Genomic DNA, 24,350 nt, shown 5'->3' with positions numbered 1-24,350 from the left:
TTCCTCAGGCAGTGCAGGACAGCAGCTTACTTTATATACTGTATATATACTGTATATTGTACTTCCTCTCTCAGTTACCCAGGGCTGCTGGTGGTTCCTCAGGCGGTGCAGGACAGCAGCCTTCACAAGGTGTCCCGAGGCTACAGACACAACCGTCTGCCGGTGGTCTGCTGGAAACACCCTCGCAGCAAAGCCATGATGCTGCGCTCCGGAGGCTTCCACGGGAAGAGCATGGTGGGGCTGTTCAAGTCCCAGAATCCCTCCGCAACAGGTAATATACACAAGCAGTTAGTTAAGCAATATTACACGAGACGGTGTTGTTTAACATGATTATTGCCACGACAGGGATGCGGTCAGGAACGAGATGAAGTCGAGTTCCGCAAGCATCACTGAAGTGGCAATAATCACGTTAAACCACACCCTCAAGTGTAATATTGCAATTCTACAACAGTTACCCTTAAAATTAAGAAAATCGCTGAAAAACAATATATTTTTTAATGACAGATGTAGTCACTACAACCACAAATGTCCCAAGAAACTAGCTAGCCTAGCCACCGAGTTTGCTATAGCGCTCTGGGAGAACAGAGCGGCTGAATTATTTGTTTTGATTAGGTGGTGAACAGTGCTGGTTTGATCCATGGCTAGAAGCCGTTTCAACCAATCGGATTGCTTCCTCGAAACGACCTGTTGTAGAATGATATATACAGCATATGCTATTGTTTATATTATAGGCTGTATTAACACTTTTAGTCTACAAAAAGGATTCCATAGCAATTGTTAATATTGGATGTGTCTGTCTGATATGAAGGGTCCTTTTTGGTTCCATTTGTACACTCTCAGAGTTAAATTAACCCTTTCCCTGTGATCCTCAGCTCCGGCGTCAGAGACGTCCAGCAGTCTAGAACAGGAGAAGTACCTCCAGGCCATCCTGGACTCCATCCCCATCTACTTCAAGACCAACGGCAACAACACCCTGTCTAACCGCTCCATGATCGGCCTCTCTCCAGGTAAAGTCCTGAGTGTTTTAACTCAATACTCAATACGTTTGCAGTCCATTCCATCTGTACGTCCATTCTCCAAGTTATTAGGGTTTATCTGATAGAGCCAGAGACAGTGTACATAAACAAACTGAGCTATACCAGGATGCAAGCGTTCGCTAATAAGCCAGACTGAATCAGCCGTTGGGCAAAAACAAAAATTGCCTGCCGGCGGATTACGGTCTGGAGAGGCTCAATTGTACGCCCATTTCCTACACCAGAGAACTGGTGTGGCCAATCGGGGAACACGGTATGCAATATGGGCGGGCTTTGGTACAGTGACGTTCAATGCTTGAGACCTTTGACTGACAGTAGCTCTGACCAAAGAGAAAATGTTTGAACCCGCCCCCCCGGGAAACAAGATCCATACACAGCATCTCCAGACTCAAATACCACACGACGACAGTATGATTTGAGTCTGGCTTATTAGCCAGGCTATGCAAGCGTCACAGTGCTTATAGCAGTTGCTAATTTGCAACACCCGTGAAAATACAATACAATGTCAAAAAGAGGTAGAATGAGCACAACAAAGGTCTATGCCCATCGATGATGCCCAGAACTCAGAACCAGAACCCATTGAGCTGTGCCTAGACCCAAATGCCCATTGAGCTGTGCCTAGACCCACATTCCCATTGAGCTGTGCCCCGACCCACATTCCCATTGAGCTGTGCCTAGACCCACATTCCCATTGAGCTGTGCCCCGACCCACATTCCCATTGAGCTGTGCCTAGACCCACATTCCCATTGAGCTGTGCCCCGACCCACATTCCCATTGAGCTGTGCCCCGACCCACATTCCCATTGAGCTGTGCCTAGACCCACATTCCCATTGAGCTGTGCCTAGAGCCACATTCCCATTGAGCTGTGCCTAGAGCCACATTCCCATTGAGCTGTGCCTAGAGCCACATTCCCATTGAGCTGTGCCTAGACCCACATTCCCATTGAGCTGTGCCCAGACCCACATTCCCATTGAGCTGTGCCCAGACCCACATTCCCATTGAGCTGTGCCTAGAGCCACATTCCCATTGAGCTGTGCCTAGACCCACATTCCCATTGAGCTGTGCCTAGACCCACATTCCCATTGAGCTGTGCCTAGACCCACATTCCCATTGAGCTGTGCCTAGAGACCCACATTCCCATTGAGCTGTGCCTATAGACCCACATTCCCATTGAGCTGTGCCTAGACCCACATTCCCATTGAGCTGTGCCCAGACCCACATTCCCATTGAGCTGTGCCCAGAGACCCACATTCCCATTGAGCTGTGCCTAGAGACCCACATTCCCATTGAGCTGTGCCTAGACCCACATTCCCATTGAGCTGTGCCCAGAGACCCACATTCCCATTGAGCTGTGCCTAGAGACCCACATTCCCATTGAGCTGTGCCTACAGACCCACATTCCCATTGAGCTGTGCCTAGAGACCCACATTCCCATTGAGCTGTGCCTAGAGACCCACATTCCCATTGAGCTGTGCCTAGACCCACATTCCCATTGAGCTGTGCCCAGACCCACATTCCCATTGAGCTGTGCCTAGACCCACATTCCCATTGAGCTGTGCCTAGACCCACATTCCCATTGAGCTGTGCCTAGACCCACATTCCCATTGAGCTGTGCCTAGACCCACATTCCCATTGAGCTGTGCCCAGACCCACATTCCCATTGATCTGTGCCCAGACCCACATTCCCATTGAGCTGTGCCTAGACCCACATTCCCATTGAGCTGTGCCTAGACCCACATTCCCATTGAGCTGTGCCTAGAGACCCACATTCCCATTGAGCTGTGCCTAGAGACCCACATTCCCATTGATCTGTGCCCAGACCCACATTCCCATTGAGCTGTGCCTAGACCCACATTCCCATTGAGCTGTGCCTAGAGACCCACATTCCCATTGAGCTGTGCCTAGACCCACATTCCCATTGAGCTGTGCCTAGACCCACATTCCCATTGAGCTGTGCCTAGACCCACATTCCCATTGAGCTGTGCCTAGACCCACATTCCCATTGAGCTGTGCCTAGAGACCCACATTCCCATTGAGCTGTGCCTAGACCCACATTCCCATTGAGCTGTGCCTAGAGACCCAAATGCCCATTGAGCTGTGCCTAGACCCACATTCCCATTGAGCTGTGCCCAGACCCACATTCCCATTGAGCTGTGCCTAGACCCACATTCCCATTGAGCTGTGCCTAGAGACCCACATTCCCATTGAGCTGTGCCTAGACCCACATTCCCATTGAGCTGTGCCTAGACCCACATTCCCATTGAGCTGTGCCCAGACCCACATTCCCATTGAGCTGTGCCTAGACCCACATTCCCATTGAGCTGTGCCTAGACCCACATTCCCATTGAGCTGTGCCTAGACCCACATTCCCATTGAGCTGTGCCTAGACCCACATTCCCATTGAGCTGTGCCCAGACCCACATTCCCATTGAGCTGTGCCTAGACCCACATTCCCATTGAGCTGTGCCTAGACCCACATTCCCATTGAGCTGTGCCTAGAGACCCACATTCCCATTGAGCTGTGCCCAGACCCACATTCCCATTGAGCTGTGCCTAGACCCACATTCCCATTGAGCTGTGCCTAGACCCACATTCCCATTGACCCAAATGAGCCAAGCAAAGTTGGTAGAGTACGTAGGTTGCCTTTCTGAGGCTAAGTAGTTAAGAGGCTGTAGAAAACCAGATTGCAGCTACAGTATGTATGCCAACTAGGCTGTTTTTAAGCTTCAAATTACCTTGCAGTCTACAAGAATGAGACGGGTGCACACACACACACACACACACACACACACACACACACACACACACACACACACACACATAAAGCATGCATGAGTACAGGATTTTATCCCACGATTTTGTAACCCAGTTTTTCTTTTTCACCCAGTACAGGATTGTCACTGAATTAACCAAAATTTGGCAAGTCTCTTAAAAATGTTGCATCATATTTCAAGTCATCATGTAAGAAGTTCCAGGACTTCCAGGAAGTTCCAGGAAAAAACTGTCTTTCTCACTCCTCAAGGTTATCTCCTATTAATCATTGGATGTGATTGATTTCCTTGGCCCGGGGAATGTGGTTACGACTCGGCTGTTCTTGGAGCGCCTTTTCCTCCGATTCGAAAAAATATTGCAGACCGTTGCGATTTCCAAATTATTTCTGTGTGCGGCAATAGCCATTAAATACTAATTTGTCTTTGGTTGACCATTCTGTCCATTTGGTCATTGGCTTGAATTCAAACCAGCTTATCTTTCGGAGACTTCCGCTACTGTGTCTTCATGTGTATAATGTGAGACGCCTGCATCTGCATGTTGGTTTGGTTTGGGAAGGAACTGTGGTACAATATAAGGTTATGTAAGACAATATAAGGTTACAATATAAGGTTATGTAAGAGCATGGAGGTTATCCGGGGGCGACGCAACCATTCATTCGTCTCCTTACACTTCACCTCATTCTGTCCGTACGCTGGCAGGAGCTGCAACAAATCCGTGTGACCAGGGCTCTTAAAGGGATCCCTGGCTAATAAGAGAAATATGCCTTAACACATTATATCCTTGCCCCCCATAACTAAAATTACAAAATAATTACATCTTAACCCGTTCTGACCGGGAACCCATTTCGGCGTTGGCATCATGTTATGCTTTAGCTATTGAAAAATAGCAGATCTACAAGCTCATAGCGCGCCACCGAGTGGCGCGCTATGAGCTTGTAGGTCTGCTATTTTTGAAAAATCGAAGAACGACTGACATTTTTAAAAATCTGATCTCAGGTCAGAATGGGTTAATCTGACCCAGTATGTGTCCAGTGGAAACCTCGTATGAATCTGATCTCAGGTCAGAATGGGTTAAATATTTCATTTCTTTCATAAATTGCGAATCTTTCACTCAATAGGGACTGCTATTTTTTCCGCGCGTGACCGACGTGCAACTACAACAGGATTCTTAACCCATTCTGGTCGGGAACCCGTTTTGGTATTAGCATCATGTTATGCTTTAGCTATTGAAAAACAGCAGATCTACAAGCTCATAGCGCGCCACCGAGTGGCGCGCTACGAGCTTGTAGGTCTGCTATTTTTGAAGAAATCGAAGAACGACTGACATTTTTAGAATCTGATCTCAGGTCAGAATGGGGTTAATCAGACCAGTGTGTGTCCAGTGGAAACCTCGTATGAATCTGATCTCAGGTCAGAATGGGTTAAATCCCCACTTATAACCCCCCCCGTGGGAACTGGGTGAAACGTCACCCGAGAATCATCATTAATGCCATCCGCGTCTGAACTCTAAGCAGATCTAAAGACTGCAGGGTTGGGTTCAGACGGAGTTTGTCTTAATTTGGAAATAGGATTCCCTTTTATCTCTGCGGCGTCGTCAGCGCAGGTTCAAACAAAGTTGACAGTGTTGAGTTTGAGCCTAAAGACTTAATTGAATGTTTAAAACTAAAAGTTTCCATTGACTTTTATCACCGAACCATCTTTCAGCCTTCCTTGATTCATGTTGAGCTCAAACTAAAAAGGGGGAATAATGTCCTGTCTTATGTATTTATTTATGATAATAAATACATATAAATACATATTTCCTTTATGTATTTGTTCTTCAGGCAGTGAAAGGAGAAGCTCCAGGATGCCAAAGATGGCTCCTGTCCACTTAGACATCCCCTTCTCAAACAGCTTCACCAGAGGTGGTGAGTAGAACCCACTTAAAGCCCACACGGGCTAGCCCAGTTAGGACCCACTTGGGTCCCACATTAAAATTGCCAAGGTGGGGCCCACCTCGTAGAGCGCCACCGAGTGGCGCGCTACGAGCTTGTAGGTCTGCTATTTTTTGAAAAATCGAAGAACGACTGACATAGAAACATAGCTTTTTCAGAAAACTGTCATTTTCAATCAGACATTTTTAGAATCTGATCTCAGGTCAAAATGGTGAAGTAATTGGTTTGAAGTTTAAGTTTAAGAATGGACATGCAGGACGTTTAAGTGCACTCCCCCCTCGCCCTAGAACGATGGCAGATGAGTAGTAGATGATGAGTAGAGGTCCTAGAAATGTTATCTTATCTTTTTAACCTGACCTGCAGTGTGCAGTATCAGTGGGTCTGGATGTACAGTACAGTACAGTACCAAAGGCCCTGATGTGATGTAATGTAACCTAATGGAGCGTGACTGTACCGTCTGGTATGTAAAGCGGGCGAAGGAGACGTGCTCATCAGCAGGAGGTAACGTGTCAGTATCTTATCATACATCACATGCCGTCGCTTTATTAGCCCATTCTGAACGGGAACCCGTTTTGGTGTCGGCATCATGTTATGCTTTAGCTATTGAAAAATAGCAGATCTACAAGCTCATAGCGCGCCACCGAGTGGCGCGCTACGAGCTTGTAGGTCTGCTATTTTTTGAAAAATCGAAGAACGACTGACATTTTTTTAGAATCTGATCTCAGGTCAGAATGGGTTAATCAGACCCAGTGTGTGTCCACTAGTGGAAACCTCGTGTGAATCTGATCTCAGGTCAGAATGGGTTAGAGGAGGTCAGGGGGGGGGTGGGGAATTCTTCTAAAGCTGACTCTGCAGGTTTTTTTGTTTGTTTTTTTCAATAGTTTTCTTATTCAGATAGTACAGTAAGATGCATAGCTCTGGAATGGTCGGTCGGAGGACCGTACTCCCTGTTTGTTGCTACACAGAGTTGCAACACTGTCGAGCAGCATTTATTTGGAACTGGGTTTTTTTCTCCAGTGCATTTAAGGGAGTTTATGATTCTTAACAGCTCTTACTGTCATTTCTATACCGTGAACGGAGGTTCATCATACTTCTCGTCATCGTCGTCATCAGTCATAACAATCATGACCGGTCATGCATGTTCATACATCCTAAAATACTTTTTTTTTTTAAAGACTCATCCTTAAAAGACTCTTTTAGGATGCATGTTCATGCATCCTAAAAGAGTCTTTAAAAATAAGACTCATCCTTAAAAGACTCTTTTAGGATGCATGTTCATGCCTCCTAAAAGAGTCTTTAAAAAATAAGACTCATCCTTAAAAGACTCTTTTAGGATGCATGTTCATGCCTCCTAAAAGAGTCTTTAAAAAATAAGACTCATCCTTAAAAGACTCTTTTAGGATGCATGTTCATGCCTCCTAAAAGAGTCTTTAAAAAATAAGACTCATCCTTAAAAGACTCTTTTAGGATGCATGTTCATGCCTCCTAAAAAAAAAATAAGACTCATCCTTAAAAGACTCTTTTAGGATGCATGTTCATGCCTCCTAAAAGAGTCTTTAAAAAATAAGACTCATCCTTAAAAGACTCTTTTAGGATGCATGTTCATGCCTCCTAAAAGAGTCTTTAAAAAATAAGACTCATCCTTAAAAGACTCTTTTAGGATGCATGTTCATGCCTCCTAAAAAAAAAATAAGACTCATCCTTAAAAGACTCTTTTAGGATGCATGTTCATGCCTCCTAAAAGAGTCTTTAAAAAATAAGACTCATCCTTAAAAGACTCATTTTTTTCCCAGTCCCTGCTGGTGGAGAGACTATAGCCCAATCAGTAGTCTCTCTGAAGGACTGTTTATATCTATTGTTATGGTCAGGTTTACAGTGCAATGTCCATCTGATGTCGATGTGATTTTATTTCATTTTCTTCCCTCCCTCCCTCTTCTTCTCCTCCTCCTCTTCCCTACCGTACTCATAATCTCACAGTCCTTGGGTACAGGGATAAACTATTCAATCACTCACAACCAAAACCTACTACTCAGGGGAGAATCCACAATCAAGGTATAGTGAAACTATCTAACTCTAACCCCAGTAGACCTGTCAATAACATAACATCACCATGACTTGATTATTTCTTACTTCACTAACCCAGTGGTTCTCAAATAGGGGTCCTTGAGGGGGTCCCCCAGGGGTCCCCATACAAAATGATTGACAGTTAGGAACCAAGTTGGACCCTCATACAGGTCTGTAACTAAACGGTGTACAAAGGGAACCCAATTGCATTTGGTTCCATTTGGCACATTCCATTTCTATGTTTGAGAACCACTAGCGCTAAAACCCACATGTGTGCTTTTCTTTTCTCTCCACCTTGACCTGTTGCTAGTCCAGCCGGCACGTTTTATACAAACTCTTAACACAACTCTTGTCATGCAATACCACTAATCTTGACTTCCTGTGTGGGTGACCTCTGGGAGCTGTGGTTTTCCCAGTGCAAAGTGGTGTTCTGTGATGTGGTCGTGTTGCTTTGTGAATGTGTTGTCTCAGCAGGGCTGGATGTGGTCAGTCAGTCCGCTGCTCTGAGCCCAGAGCAGGGAGGGAGCTCTGCCTGCCTGGCAGCTCAGCTCAGCTCCGACTGACGGAGAATGAGGCCCCCTCTTATAGGGCCTGCAGTATAGAGACACAATGTGGAAGTATAGTTTAAATAATGTGCATTTGTATAAAATCGGCTTCAATTGATACAGGTTTTATGTCTTGAGAATGTTCAAATTGTCTTTTTATGGGTTTTTATGGGACTTGCAGGAACATGTTGGCTATTGATTGATTGATTGATTGAAATATTTATTAACAGTTTGCAGAATCACAGTACATTTCAAGCACAAACTCAATACAAAGACTGTTAACTGTGAGTGGACGACCCAATTAAGCATTACACTTGTTTACAACAGGGTCCACATTATTTGTATGTCTCTAAATGTTTTGATGAATTGAACAGACACTTCTATGTAGCTAAAGAACAGAACAGGAATTCATCATATAGGAAGCAAAAAGGGAAAAGATACATACAGTGAGGGGAAATGGGGGGGAGGGGGGGGGGATTCAGATTTTACAGAGGCCAGTTTCTATAAGCGTGTGTGTGTGTGTGTGTGTGTGTGCGTGCGTGCGTGCGTGTGGTGCACTGCGACTATTTTCAGTGCAACTATTTATTATTAATAAAGGTAATGTGAGTGTATTGCTTGATTGTGGTCAAGGTGGTCTTTACTGTCTTTTAGAGTAAAATGCACTTTTGTTCGGTTCCTCAAACGTAACAGCATTTGTATTAATTACACAAAGCTGAGTAGATGTTGAAGAAACGTTAGTTGGAACTGCAGCCTCTGAATATACGTACATGTATATATAATATTTTTTCAGAGATTGATTCCAGCTCCATGATTCCATCTCCATTGTCAAATGACAAATAAGCAAACTGCCTAAACATGCTTTTTAATCAGTGAGGCAAATGTATTTTTGATGGACTGAATTAATGGCATGAGTTCTATTGCATCTGATCAATCCATGAATGAACAGTGTGTCATGTGTTTCATCAGAAATGTGTGTGTGTAGGTATGTAGTCATAGTACATTATGTATAGCATAGTATAGTATATATGTTTTTGCTTAATGTAAGTCTTGTAAATTGTAGGTGTGTGGGCCAGCCTGCGCTCTAGCAGCAGGCTCAGCCATCATCCAGCAGCAGCAGATGTGGGTGCCAGGCTTGCCGGGAAGGATCTGGCGCCACCTGCAGGCAGCAGCGGTCTGCAGGCTCAGCTCCTCAAACAACAAGCTGCCCTCTACATCTTCGGAGAGAAGTCCCATCTGAGGGTGAGAGAGAGAGAGAGAGAGAGAGAGAGAGAGAGAGAGAGAGAGAGAGAGAGAGAGAGATCCCATCTGAGGGTGAGAGAGAGAGAGAGAGAGAGAGAGAGAGAGAGAGAGAGAGAGAGAGAGAGAGAGAGAGATCCCATCTGAGGGTGAGAGAGAGAGATCCCATCTGAGGGAGAGAGAAATTAATCTAGTTTACTTCCTGTTCATTAGTATTTGCTAGTTTTACCAGCCAATTTAATTATACAGAGATGCATGCTACTATAATAATACTTACTATATATACATTTATATATAATTATACAGAGATGCATGCTACTATAATAATACTTACTATATATATTTATATATAATTATACAGAGATGCATGCTACTTAAGAGATCTGGATAAATGTTAGACCACCTAAGTCCACACATAAGCGTGCTGCGTGCACATTCCATGTGCGCGTGGAATGTTTGGAATATCCATTTCATTACATTTTTAGAATACTACCAGACTGGTGGAAAGACTAAAAATATACAAAAAGAGTAGAATTAGGCACTGTCCATTATTGCATAATCCAGCAAGACAGTAAACTATCATCCCATTAAATGTGTTTATATTCTTTTTGCTTAAAATTCATTTTCATCTGTAGATCTAGATTTGTGTACTAGATTGAATACTTCATAATCCACTCTATGCTATGCTATTTTTCAAATAAATTTATTTTCCTTTGGCTAAAAATAAGTAAAGTAATAAAGCAGCAGAATTGCATGTCTGGGGGCTCATAATATAATAACAGACAGATTGTGTAAAGAATTGCAGCACATAAGGTAATAAGAGAAATATGTGTTGTTAGAGGGTATTCTGTCATTAATAGCCATATAAGAAAGCTTTCACTTTCTGGGAAAGGTTCAGAATTCAGACTTTAATGTTTCTTTTCTGTATCCTGGCTTTGTCTGATTCTCAAAGTGCTCATTTTTATAACTTGCAATAATAATACAGCCAAAATAAAGGCAACACCTGAGTAAATGAGGCAAAACATATTTTGGGAGCCGGTTGGGTACATTTTCCTGGCATGGATTTTAGGTCCACTCGGCTTCCTTAGAGTGCAAGATTCAATATAGCCGTTGTCAAAAGGGCCTTTCTGTGTGGAGTTTGCATGTTCTCCCCGTGTCCCCTAGGGTAGGTACCCTCACATGTTCTCCCCGTGTCCCCTAGGGTAGGTACCCTCACATGTTCTCCCCGTGTCCCCTAGGGTAGGTACCCTCACATGTTCTCCCCGTATCCCCTAGGGTAGGTACCCTCACATGTTCTCCCCGTATCCCCTAGGGTAGGTACCCTCACATGTTCTCCCCGTATCCCCTAGGGTAGGTACCCTCACATCTTCTCCCCGTATCCCCTAGGGTAGGTACCCTCACATCTTCTCCCCGTATCCCCTAGGGTAAATACCCTCACAAAAAACATGCAGTAATCCTGGTCACTAAACTGCCTCCCCCTGGCTAGCCGGGGCGCCTGATGGAGGGGAAAGGAACTGGTTGGAATAACGTGTTCCTTCCACGCGCTACGTCCAACCAGGGAAACTCCCCCCTGGTTGGACCCCCTCAGGGGTAGAGTGGCTGGATGGTAACCCGCAAGGTCGCCAGTTCCAACCCTGTGGTGCTCCCCCAGAGTTACTGTCCTTGAGCAAGACACTGAACCCCTAATTGCTCCCGATGTGCTGGTTGGTGCCTTGCATGGCTTCCGCAGCCATCGGCGTATGAATCTATGTAAAGCGCCTTGGATAAAGGCGCTATATAAATCCACCATTTACCATTTTATATCATGATAGGTTTCTGAAAGAACCTATGTTTCTATATCAGTGGTTCTCAAACAATTTCATATCAAGGAGTCGGACCCCAAAAGTGTTATATAATTGACCCCCCCATCTGAAAATATGTTGTTGCCCCCAGAAGCAAAGATATGATTTAAAAGTGTTTGCTGTGAAAGAATATACCAGTATATATATATATATATATATAAGATTTGCACACGTTAAAAGCTAAAGTTAAATAATGGTTATAGTGGTTAAAAGCTAAGGTGACACAGATGCGTTCCAGGTCTTAATGGGTTAAATAAATAAACTAAACATAACAAATAAAATCCACAGGACACAACTAGCCACTGATCAAATCATAACCTAAATGGATAATAGCTGATAGCGGAAAATAGGCGATCTACAAGCTCACACAATGCGTCGCAGAAGAGGTTTGGCTTTAGAGTGACAAAGAGAGCAGACCAAGTACAGAGGCCAAAGGTCAAGTTTAATGTGTATTGAGGGTCTAAGTGGTTAATTGTCTGAAAATACACATTAACATGAATCCAAACAAAACAAACAAAACAAAACACTACTGATAGGGCTGTCAAACAAGTCTATGAACTCTATGGAAAAGTTTAATCTGCAACACAACTTCATACAGTATGGTGTGGGGATGGATCGCTGTTTCATCTCTCTCTCTCTCTCTCTCTCTCTCTCAGCTAAAGGGTCATTGACCACCCCGGGACTAGAGGACTCGGGGTCGTGTCAGATACAGTGTTTTACTGTACATACACAGTGTACAGTGCCTTTGCCCAAAACAGTAAACACTGACTAACTTAATTGCTGAACCTCTGAATATCCTCAGATACTTAATAAAGAAGCTGGTGGTGTATTCTAACAAACGGCCAGCCGAGCTATACTCTAAATGTTAGTGTTGGCGAAAGGGCCTTTCTGTGTGGAGTTTGCATGTTCTCCCCGTGTCCCCTAGGGTAGGTACCCTCACATGTTCTCCCCGTGTCCCCTAGGGTAGGTACCCTCACAAAAACATGCAGTAATCCTGGTCTCTAAACTGCCTCCCCCTGGCCAGCCGGGGCGCCTGATGGAGGGGAAAGGAACTGGTTGGAATAACGTGTTCCTTCCACGCGCTACGTCCAACCAGGGAAACTCCCCCCTGTCAGGTGTAAAGGAGCAACTTGGACAAGCATGAAGGAAGCATGAGTTAAGTCCGTTGCTCTCCCCAGGTTGGCGGAGGGTGTGTAGATCAATGGGATTGTGTAATCGTGGGATAAAAAAAATATTAAACTAAATGTTAGTGTTCCCATTTGGCTTTAACCAAAGGGACAAATACGTCAACACAGCATCTGGACAACGGATGGAAGGAAGGAAGGAAATTGTATTTCTTTATGTATTTCTTTTTTTAATGCATACTTTGCTATATTCACACCTATTGACATCTGTTTATAATTTTTTGATAGGGCTTAAAACTGGACTCCTCTGTGAACTGTGAACTGGTACCGGTGGAGTTTGCAGACACGCGGCAGGTGAAGTCTGCCTTTAAGAAGCTCCTGAGGGCCTGTGCTCCCAGCGCCACCTCCACTGACACGGAGGACTCCTACCTCAAAGCACTGGAGGACTCTGAATGGATCCTGCAGGTGAGACCAGGGGGGCAGTCAGACAGATATTTAACCAGGGGGGCAGTCAGACAGATATTTAACCAGGGGGGCAGTCAGACAGATATTTAACCAGGGGGGCAGTCAGACAAATATTTAACCAGGGGGGCAGTCAGACAGATATTTAGTGAAGCCACTGAGGAAATCGGGATTTCCTGAAAGTTCATATAATGGCCTGTTGTGGCCCAGAAAAACCCATAGCCCCATAGAAGTCCATGTATTTGGGCCCAACTTCACCTAGACTGTATTACCTTAATAAACATGGTCATGAATACTTTCTGCTTCCAGTCACTAGTTTAAAGTCTCATTTCTAATGTCATAATATTCTTTTTGGAAAATGATGGTCCCATTCATTTAAAAAATGACCATAAAGTCGCCTATGTTCTGAGGGGCGTGGCTACCGTTACAGTCTATGATCGGGATTCCCCTCCCACTCGAGTCAAAATAAAAACCAACGGAGAAGAAAGGGGGGGAAGTCCCGCCTCGTTGTCTGGGCCAGCCAATGGGCCAGCTGGGCCAAAACGGATCTAGAAAGATGGCGACTTACAATACAAGGACTAACAGGCTTCATTTTACGTTCATGTTAGACCCGGAGAACGCTTTGTCGATATTTTTTACAGTCTATGGTGAGACTCTAGGGGCGGCGGTGGCTCAGGGGTAGAGTGCCTGGATGGGAACCGCAAGGTTGCCAGTTCGAACCCGGGCTCCCCCAGAGTTACTGTCGAAGTGTCCTTGAGCAAGACACTGAACCCCTAATTGCTCCCGATGTGCTGGTTGGTGCCTTGCATCAATGTGTGAATGTAATGCACAATCTATGTAAAGCGCCTTGGATAAAGGCGCTATATAAATGCACCATTTTTATCTGTGGCACCTAAAGCCCAATCTGGGAACCCAATCTGCAGAACAAAAGGTAAAACGGTGCCCTCAGTCTGTCTCCAGAGCCTAGTTACTTGGCGCAAGTAATAGTTTTCGTCCATGGCGATGTTTGATGCGTATGACACTGTAAACGATGCATCTACAAGTTGTACAATTGTGCAATGAGCGATGTGATTATGTCCATATCAAGTAAATAAACATAAGCCACGTACGTGCCAGCGTATGACGTAATGACTACTTGTGCTTGATATGGCAGTGGTGTCAGATTACATACATGTATATACACAGGAGCATTACCTTTAATCCTCCCGACACTAAAACATATCGTCATTACGTCACCATCGAAAAACCAATTACACTCTGGCATTGGGTCCTTTAATCCACATCTGTATTACGTTATCATTGAGAGCTAATTATACCAGTTATACCCTGACGTCATACTGTATGCTGTATGCATCAAACGGGGTGCAAAGTAAACACAGTATACCTCCAAAAACTAGGTATATACGTAGCAAATAGCTAAACCTAATAATTCAATATTTCAAACGTTCTTTCACAGAGAAGCTGAGATTTGACAGTTTGTAGCGGTCGACAGTACTTGCGCGCTCTGCTTGCGCACTAGTAGGCCATTTATGGCCTACTAGTGTGCAACAAGCAAGTAGGCACTCGACAGAGGCACTCGACAGAGTGCAGTTCTAGTTTATGCCTAGTTTCACGACAAGTACTAATATTCAAGCCAATGTTGTGTCGCTGTCGTACAATGGGGCATAAAATACACACATACATGTCTTTGACATAATACTGTAGGGCTACTGTATGTCCCGTTGAGTGAATGGGCGGTTGGGAATTAAACGCCAGTCTCCTGAGTATGACATAATTAGGCCAGCGTGTGAATTTGGTCAAAATGGCCCTGAGAGTCAATGGGTGAGAACCCAGTCCTCACTCATCTTCCTGTGTGTGACTTTCACATCACGGTTAAATCCAACTCCACGGCCCGTTTTCCCACAAGGGAAATGGATATGTACACAAAGATGGGACGGCAGTGGTATAGCTCTTATCATGTTATCTGATTAACCTCCTGCAGCCTATGTCCTTACATTAAGCATGTCACAGACGTTTGGAACAATGTTATCTGCTCTGGCGGCAGGCAGCACTCGGTCAGCACTTTTACAAATAGCTAGCTAGTCACCTGAAGCCTGAGTTAGATGCTTATCCTGCTGTCACGCACGTGGGCCAAACGTGTGAGACTTCACCGCACACAGCAGAGTACAAGTTAATAGCCAATAATCAGAGGCCACAGAGTGAGCAAACTGCTTGTGCGCATGTTTACTTTCCTCCGTGCGTGTGTTACTGTGTTCATGTTCGATCTCCCACAGCTTCATGTTTACTTTCCTCGGTGCGTGTGTTCATGTTCGATCTCCCACAGCTTCACAAGATTCTGCAGCTGTCTCTGATTCTAGTGGAGCTTCTGGACACTGGCTCATCTGTTCTGCTCAGCCTGGAGGATGGCTGGGACGTCACTACGCAAGTGAGAAACACACACACACACACACACACACACACACACACACACACACACACACACACACACACACACACACACACACGTTTTGCATGTAGTAAACACATGCAGACATCTATACAGTGGCTCTTAACCCATTTAGACTTGACATCGAAATAAATAAAAAAGTCTTCTGAAAGAATATTATATTCAAATATTTGTGCCACATTTTCACGATTTTTCAAAAATCGTGATGCTTAGTTAAAACACCAAAAGGGGTTTCCTGCCCAGACTGGGTTCAACTTTTTAATTCCAAATACAGACGTGTGCGGTTCCATTTGGAACCCCCATCCCCAAAGGACCCCCCATTCAGAACCACTGATCTAGCATCAGTGGATAGAGATGGGGACGATAGATAGATAGATAGATAGATAGATAGATAGATAGATGGATGGATGGATGGATGGATGGATAGATAGATAGATTGAGATGGTGGACGATGTGAAAGGGAGGTTGAGCACATTAAGGCAGCTGGAATAGTGCAGCCAGGAAGTTAGCATGGTGCATTATTAGTCACTGATCAGGAAGTGGCTCATCATCTCTGTGAATCAGCCACACCTGTCAGTCAAACCCAGTGGCGAACTGGCGACCAGTAATTACTGGTCGTTTCTGACCTGATATGTAAAAAACCCACTGAACTGCTCTCTCTCAAAACCAATAACACCTTATGTCACTGATTTGTTCTGATTTGATTCATGCAGAGTGCATGGTTTTGATTTAGAGGCATGTATGTATAAACAAACAGTCTGTTTTTATCCGCATCAACGCTCCGTTGCCCCGTGCTGCTACACTCAGCGCATTTTGACACATTTCTGCTCGGTGAGCTCACATTTTCCACCAACGAACCTGTTAAAATGGTGCATGTGTTTGTGTGTGTGTTGCAACAGAACTAGTGTCCTTCAAAACGTGTTTACCCTACTGTGGTCTGTAAAAATAAAAAAGGCCCCCGGGGGCCGCTGTCTTTAAAAAGCAAAAAGGTGGCTGGTTCATCTCCGCCAGGCACAACATTAACCCATTCTGAACGGGAACCCGTTTCGGTGTTATAGCATCATGCTATGCTTTAGCTATTGAAAAATAGCAGATCTACAAGCTCATAGCGCGCCACCGAGTGGCGCGCTATGAGCTTGTAGGTCTGCTATTTTTTGAAAAATCGAAGAACGACTGACATTTTTTTTAAGAATCTGATCTCAGGTCAGAATGGGTTAATCAGACCGGTGTGTGTGTCCAGTGGAAACCTCGTATGAATCTGATCTCAGGTCAGAATGGGTTAACAACCAGAGCATCTTCTTCTCTCTCCACGTGCCGGCAGCGGCCTCGTCCCACAGTCTGCACGTGCCCAAATGGGCTCCATATAATATATATATATATATATATATATATATATATATATATCGGGTGTCGGGGGTGAATCCTTGTATGTCCAAAAACTGTTACTTGTTGTCAGGGAATGGAAAAAAAAGAACCTGTTCCGATTATTAATCCAATGTGGATTTTTTTAGTCACAAGCTCTTGTTAATCCTTTTGTCAATTGGTTCAATATTTATTATATATTATTGAACTTTGTGTGACACTGCAATATAATGAAGTAGGACATTTAATTTTGTGAAAAGACATCGTTTGAAATGCGGAGAGATACAAGGTTTCTTCTGCCTGCCGTAGCCCAAAGACACCCAGCAGACGAGATGCAAACCTGCTGTCAGTTTACAGTAGCATTAAACCTGCTGTCAGTTTACAGTAGCATTAAACCTGCTGTCAGTTTACAGTAGCATTATATTCTATATAGTTTCCTTCTTTTGAGCCTCTTATGGACCCTCTAACAGCCATAACATTGAACATTTAAACCATTGAAAAAAGAAAAACAAGGAATAAGTAAATACTAGCTGATCTACAAGCTCACAGCATATGTTGCTATCACTATCCCCCCCCTCCCCTAAACCATACTTTTACACATCCCCACACTGATGGTGCAGAAACCATGCAAGGGGATCGGTCCGGGAACCTTCCATTTCCCAAGTGGCCGTACCGCTCAACCTCCTCCTGAGCCCTTTATGAAATGAAATGATGAAATAAAAACATCTTCTTTCCTCATCCCCCCTCCCCCCCTCCCCCCCCCCCCCCCCTGGTGTCACCAGTTGCGCCCCCCCCCCACTATGAAAAACACTGTCTTATCTTATATCCGTTCCTTAACCCATTCTGACCTGAGATCAGATTCTAAAAATGTCTGTTTGAAAATGAGTTTTCTGAAAAAGCTATGTTTCTATACGTCAGTCGTTCTTCGATTTTTCTAAAATAGCAGACCTACAAGCTCGTAGCGCGCCACATAGGGGCATATATCTGTGCCTAGGGGGGGGAATGGGGCTGTGAATACCAGGAAGGTTTCACTACTAAGGGCTGGATGTTCTCGTTGACCCCCCCCCCCCCCCCCCCCCACTCATTCCACACGTGTCGGGGGGGGGCTCATTAGCTGGCCGGGGGGGTTTAAAGTGTGGCACGCACTGACAAAAGATTGTGTACATCTGCCTATTTGGTATTACGAATGTCATAATTATGTTTGTCTTGTCATGTCCTGTATTTGTTGTTACTGGCAGAGCTGTAACATTTATTTGCCTCTTCTCTTGGTCAGTGCTCACTTGTAAAAGAGACTATGGTCTCAATGTGATTTTATGTGATTTTACTGGTTAAATAAAGGTTAAAAAAAATACAGTATATTCAAATATAATGTGACCAGATTTGACTGAGAGACTGCCATCGCGCACAGGCAGACTCGTTACATATACTAGAGCATGTCTGAAATAAGTGTCAGAGCTGAAATCGACATGTGAATATGAAATAAATGCCCAAACATGTAGCTACATACAGTAGGTGTTAGAGACCACAGAAGTGAACCTTTCAAGCCTGTTTTCTCAACTCGCTGTTTTCTGCAAGACAGTCAATTTGAAGCTATTATGATTCCCTGCTTTCATATGACATGAAAAAAAAAGAAAATTTAAAAAAAATCCAATGGCAGTCCCTCAGTCAAATTTAGTCACGTTATGTACAAATATAATGGCCATGACGGCATGAATCAATCTCTGACTCTCCCGGTCCGTTTCTCCTCCTCCTATCAGGTGGTGTCTTTGGTGCAGCTGCTGAGCGACTCCTTCTACAGGACCCTGGAGGGTTTCCAGGTGTTGCTGGAGAAGGACTGGCTGTCGTTCGGCCACAAGTTCAGCCAGCGCAGTAACCTCAGCCCCGCCAGCCAGGGCAGCGGCTTCACGCCCGTCTTTCTGCAGTTCCTGGACTGCGTGCATCAGGTGATTCTCTACAAACCACCCCTAGCCCATTCTGACCTGAGATCAGATTCTAAAAATTGTCTGTTTGAAAATGACATGCCTCCCCCGGCCTGGCCAGCCTGATGGAGGGGAAAGGAACTGGTTGGAATAACGTGTTCCTTCCACGTGCTATACGTCCAACCAGGGAAACTCCCCCCTGTCAGGTGTAAAGGAGCAACTTATTGGACACTCAGGCATGAAGGGAGCATGAGTTCAAGTCCGTTGCGCTCCCCTTGTCCCCCATATATGGGGACTAGGTTGGTGGAGGGTGTGTAGAGCCCAGGATCACATTAGATGATTGACACAGGGGTGAAAAATGGGTTACAAAATCGTGGAATAAAAAATATATTTAAAAAAAGAAAATGACAGTTTTCTGAAAAAGCTATGTTTCTATGTCAGTGGTTCTTCGATTTTTCAAAAATAGCTAAAGCACAACATAATGCTTACACACCAAAAGGGGTTCCCGCCCAAAATGGGCTATAGAGACATTGTTGTAAACCCCAAAATGTGCACAGTCAGAGAACATAACACGATCACTGTACTACTGCATGAGCTCATCACATTCCTCCATAAAACGTGGAGTGCAGAAACTCAGCTGTCATTATCTATACACTCGGTTTAGTTTTGTACTTTGCAATCCCCACATCGGATAAAGTAATTTAGACAGTTTTGCACGCCAGGGACTTTGTGCAGAAGGCTGTTAACCCATTCTGACCGGGAACCCGTTTTGGTGTTAGCATCATGTTATGCTTTAGCTATTGAAAAATAGCAGATCTACAAGCTCATAGCGCGCCACCGAGTGGCGCGCTACGAGCTTGTAGGTCTGCTATTTTTTGAAAAATCGAAGAACGACTGACATTTTTAGAATCTGATCTCAGGTCAGAATGGGTTCATCAGACCAGTGTGTGTCCAGTGGAAACCTTATATGAATCTGATCTCAGGTCAGAATGGATTAACCAGATGGTCCATGAACCCAGTCAGGGGGTACGGCAGGACTTTTACGCGCTAGCTAGCATCTTCTCCAGCATCCCTTCGTGCTTTTTCATCTGTTAAAATAGAAGCGTTAAGCTTTAGGATATAGGGGTGTGGGGGATGGAGGTCTGATGCCTGAATTATACGGAGTTGCGCAACATGTTGGTGCGCGCCGATATACGTACAAGCATCCCGACATGTCGCATCGCAGCCCGTTGTGAACTTGTAGACCAGCTGTTTTCGGTGTGCGACATCATGGCACGCAACAAAAAAATGCTTTTTTCTACTTGAATGATACCGGGGTGCAGCTGAAGTCCAGAGAACTGTGCTCAGAACTCTGAAAATAATGCTAACTTTAGAGAGTGCAACGTGTTCTGTATCTCCTGGGGTCCAGCGGGCCCACTCCCATACACTTACATCAACACATAGTTTCTGCATTTGTCTTTTTTTTAAACGTACTACGCCTTGGCTGGGGGGGGGGGGGGGGGCTGGTGGGGGGGGGGGGGGGGGGGGGCTGTGTGCTGGAGAGCCATAAAGAGGGGGGGGGGGGGGGGATCGGAGGTTCGGACAAGTGCTGAAAATAGAAGTGCCTCATCCTCCAAACAGCTGTTGTTTTTGCCAATAGAAGCGGTCCAGGTGGCCTCCAAATATTCCGTCTTCTCTCCACTTGGCGCCCTTCGTACCTCGTTAAACGGAGACGCTGGTCCGCTTGGCTCCGTCCACAATGTGTCTGACCCGGGTGACATCACCGTGAGACAGGATGGGTTCTGCTCTGTTAGTAATTGGGAGTGTATGTGCTGGAGAAGTGTGTAGCCGTAACACAGGGGACTCTCTCTCTCTCTCTCTCTCTCTCTCTCTCTCTCTCTCTCTCTCGTTGCAGATTCTGGGGCAGTATCCTCTGGAATTTGAGTTTAATCAGCACTATCTGAAGTTCCTGGCTTATCACCACATCTCCAACCGCTTCAAGAACTTCCTGCTGGACTCGGACTATGAGCGACTGGAACACGGTCAGTCAGTCAGTCAGTCTGCACCGGGCTGACGTGTAGTTGTCATCTGGTACTAATCCATTGGACTCTGTTGAATCTTCTGTCCTGATTTGCTAGGATGGCGCCTGTTTGTTGTTTTCACATGCATCTATGATGATAACCCAATCAAATTATTTATCATGCAAGGTTTCATGTTTCCATTCCATTCAAGTATTTCCATTCCATCTACTGTATTTAATGACATGTTCTTGATCCAAGTGAGTGGAATGTAAGAGATGGAAGGTGTTCACGTCATGGCCCCAGTCACGTACCAGTAAAAATAATTAAGCTATTTTTTGAGTGGTGCAACCACTCCAAGGAACAGCAATGTGTGTTGTTCACCTCTTGACCTCTGTGACGTTAATGAGCACCAGTATAATGAGTACCAGTAGGGGCGCTGTTGTGCCAGAAACAGAGAGAGGGATAGTGCTGCACTGTTGCCTGCTAATGAGAGAGGGAGGGGGGGGGGGGGTAGTTGCACCACTCAGTTCACACGGATGTGATTTTTTTTTAATATCTACATTTGTCACAATATCCATTCCATTCATATCATATTCAACATTGTCCCAAGAAAATCACACACTTGTGAAGTGAGTGGTGCAACTCCATGTGGGGGTCACCGGGGGGTCTGTGTGGGGGTCCCCGGGGGGTCCGTGTGGGTCCCAGGAATGCGCCCACGGTGCCGGCCTGGTTCCGGCGAGCCGTCCCGTGTCCGAAACAGTCGAGAAATGACAGTTACCATGTGGGGGTCCGCGGGGGGTCCCTGGAACATCCAGTCCCCCAGAGAAATGACAGTTACCATGAGGGGGTCCCCGGGGGGTCCGTGTGGGGGTCCGCGGGGGGTCCCTGGAACATCCAGTCCCCCAGAGAAATGACAGTTACCATGAGGGGGTCCCCGGGGGGTCCCTGGAACATCCAGAAAAAGAGGTTAATTAATCATTATAATTGGCGCATTACAGTCTCTCTCTCTCTCATAGAAACTGATAGTCACTCGACCAATGCTCTCGCATTTAGAGAGAGAGAGAGAGAGAGTTTGGGAAGCACAAGTCACTTTAAAAAAGAACAAGCGAGATATGATATTTCAACAAGATGTCTGCTGCTAATCACATGTGAGTAATAATGATATATAGCTAGATCATTAAAAAAAGGGGAGAAGCGAGGATGCAGTCATTTGCCGGTCATGCCGACCTGACCTAGCCTGGTTAATAAACCAGACTTATATCCCACGGACCGTGGGATATGAGTCTGGGGAGGCTCAGCTTGGATTTCATTTCCAGGGCGGCGGGTTGAAACATTTTCTCTTCGACGCAATTGGTCAGAGCTACTGTCAGTCAAAGGTCTCAAGCATTGAAAGTCACTGTACCAAAGCCCGCCCATATTGCATACCGTGTCCCGATTGGCCGCCCCATTTCTCTGGTGTAGGAAATGGGCGTACAATTGAGCCTCTCCAGACCGTAATCCGCCGGCAGGCAATTTATTTATTTTTTGCCAACGGCTGATTCGGTCTGGTTTATTAACCAGGCTAGACCTGACGGTCAGACGAGGCCTACCAGGCCGTTGTGTGGTCTATCTATGCACGGAAAGCTCTGCTCACAGTGGAAGGGAAGACTGCCCCTAAGAACCACTCGCTGCGCACGGTCCCTTTGGGAAACCCAGCCGTTGTGTGTGTGTGTGTGTTAGGCTGCATGCGCAACAGTGACACTTTTGTGGAAACCAACCAAACGCTATTTCCGTGCTCGGACAGACCCAGCCAGGGACGGACCCATCCGGGGACACACAAAGCTCAGTAATGGAGTGGTTGCACCACTCAAAAACAACAAACGTATTCAACATAAAAACTAGACCCATATATATATATATATTGCATACTGTATCGCCACAAAAAAGGGGAAAGAAAAGAAAAAAGAGAGAGAGAGAAAATGTATATATATATGTCACACACACACACACACACACACACACTGGAGTCTCTCATTTCTCTCCAAAAGCCCTTGAATATGATGACAATTATGATTACTGTGATTATGGTAATCTCACATTTCATATCGCACAGACCATAACTGTAACTTTCATTAGCCCTCCCAAAAATATTGTTTTGATAAATTGCCAGTTGAATATCCCTGCTGTAGACGCCCCGACAAAGCCCTAAAGAAAAAAAGATAACTTTTAAATAATATTGAATTATAAATGTGTCTCTGTGTGTTTGTGTCTCTCCGTCAGGCACACTGTTTGAGGACAAAGGAGACAAGCAGGCCAGGAAAGGCATCTGCATCTGGGAGAGCATCAACCGAATGCACCGCCGGAGCCCTGTGTTCTTCAACTACCTGTACTGCCCTGCAGAGACGGAGGTGAGTCCTGTTCTACTGCCCTGTAGAGACGGAGGTGAGTCCTGTTCTACTGCCCTGCAGAGACGGAGGTGAGTCCTGTTCTACTGCCCTGCAGAGACGGAGGTGAGTCCTGTTCTACTGCCCTGCAGAGACGGAGGTGAGTCCTGTTCTACTGCCCTGCAGAGACGGAGGTGAGTCCTGTTCTACTGCCCTGCAGAGACGGAGGTGAGTCCTGTTCTACTGCCCTGCAGAGACGGAGGTGAGTCCTGTTCTACTGCCCTGCAGAGACGGAGGTGAGTCCTCCATTAGGCCTGTTCTACTGCCCTGCAGAGACGGAGGTGAGTCCTGTTCTACTGCCCTGCAGAGACGGAGGTGAGTCCTGTTCTACTGCCCTGTAGAGACGGAGGTGAGTCCTGTTCTACTGCCCTACAGAGACGGAGGTGAGTCCTCCATTAGGCCTGTTCTACTGCCCTGCAGAGACGGAGGTGAGTCCTGTTCTACTGCCCTGCAGAGACGGAGGTGAGTCCTGTTCTACTGCCCTGCAGAGACGGAGGTGAGTCCTGTTCTACTGCCCTGCAGAGACGGAGGTGAGTCCTCCATTAGGCCTGTTCTACTGCCCTGCAGAGACGGAGGTGAGTCCTGTTCTACTGCCCTGCAGAGACGGAGGTGAGTCCTGTTCTACTGCCCTGTAGAGACGGAGGTGAGTCCTGTTCTACTGCCCTACAGAGACGGAGGTGAGTCCTCCATTAGGCCTGTTCTACTGCCCTGCAGAGACGGAGGTGAGTCCTCCATTAGGCCTGTTCTACTGCCCTGCAGAGACGGAGGTGAGTCCTCCATTAGGCCTGTTCTACTGCCCTGCAGAGACGGAGGTGAGTCCTCCATTAGGCCTGTTATACTGCCCTGCAGAGACGGAGGTGAGTCCTCCATTAGGCCTGTTCTACTGCCCTGTAAAGACGGAGGTGAGTCCTCCATTAGGCCTGTTCTACTGCCCTGCAGAGACGGAGGTGAGTCCTTTTATACTGCCCTGCAGAGACGGAGGTGAGTCCTCCATTAGGCCTGTTCTACTGCCCTGCAGAGACGGAGGTGAGTCCTTTTATACTGCCCTGCAGAGACGGAGGTGAGTCCTCCATTAGGCCTGTTATACTGCCCTGCAGGGACGGAGGTGAGTCCTCCATTAGGCCTGTTATACTGCCCTGCAGAGACGGAGGTGAGTCCTCCATTAGGCCTGTTATACTGCCCTGCAGG

The 24,350-nt window shown here is 45.8% G+C and overlaps 1 protein-coding gene across 1 annotated transcript in view; it reads left to right on the top strand.

Moving 5' to 3' along the window:
* sbf2 (SET binding factor 2) overlaps positions 1 to 24,350 on the top strand; it is a gene marked incomplete at its 5' end in the record, with an annotated part of 64,115 nt that overhangs the window by 27,355 nt on the left and 12,410 nt on the right. The window contains 10 exons of the mRNA XM_080762484.1: positions 75 to 271; positions 873 to 1,007; positions 5,630 to 5,713; positions 7,718 to 7,792; positions 9,410 to 9,588; positions 12,839 to 13,015; positions 15,336 to 15,437; positions 18,578 to 18,763; positions 20,634 to 20,760; positions 22,999 to 23,126. Coding sequence (XP_080618610.1) covers positions 75 to 271; positions 873 to 1,007; positions 5,630 to 5,713; positions 7,718 to 7,792; positions 9,410 to 9,588; positions 12,839 to 13,015; positions 15,336 to 15,437; positions 18,578 to 18,763; positions 20,634 to 20,760; positions 22,999 to 23,126 — 1,390 coding nt within the window. The remainder of the gene's footprint in view (positions 1 to 74; positions 272 to 872; positions 1,008 to 5,629; positions 5,714 to 7,717; positions 7,793 to 9,409; positions 9,589 to 12,838; positions 13,016 to 15,335; positions 15,438 to 18,577; positions 18,764 to 20,633; positions 20,761 to 22,998; positions 23,127 to 24,350) is intronic.

Source organism: Protomyctophum bolini (assembly GCF_963924005.1).
Source record: "Protomyctophum bolini genome assembly, chromosome: 1".
Classification (NCBI taxonomy): domain Eukaryota; kingdom Metazoa; phylum Chordata; class Actinopteri; order Myctophiformes; family Myctophidae; genus Protomyctophum; species Protomyctophum bolini.
This window is presented reverse-complemented; position numbering and strand designations above follow the sequence as displayed.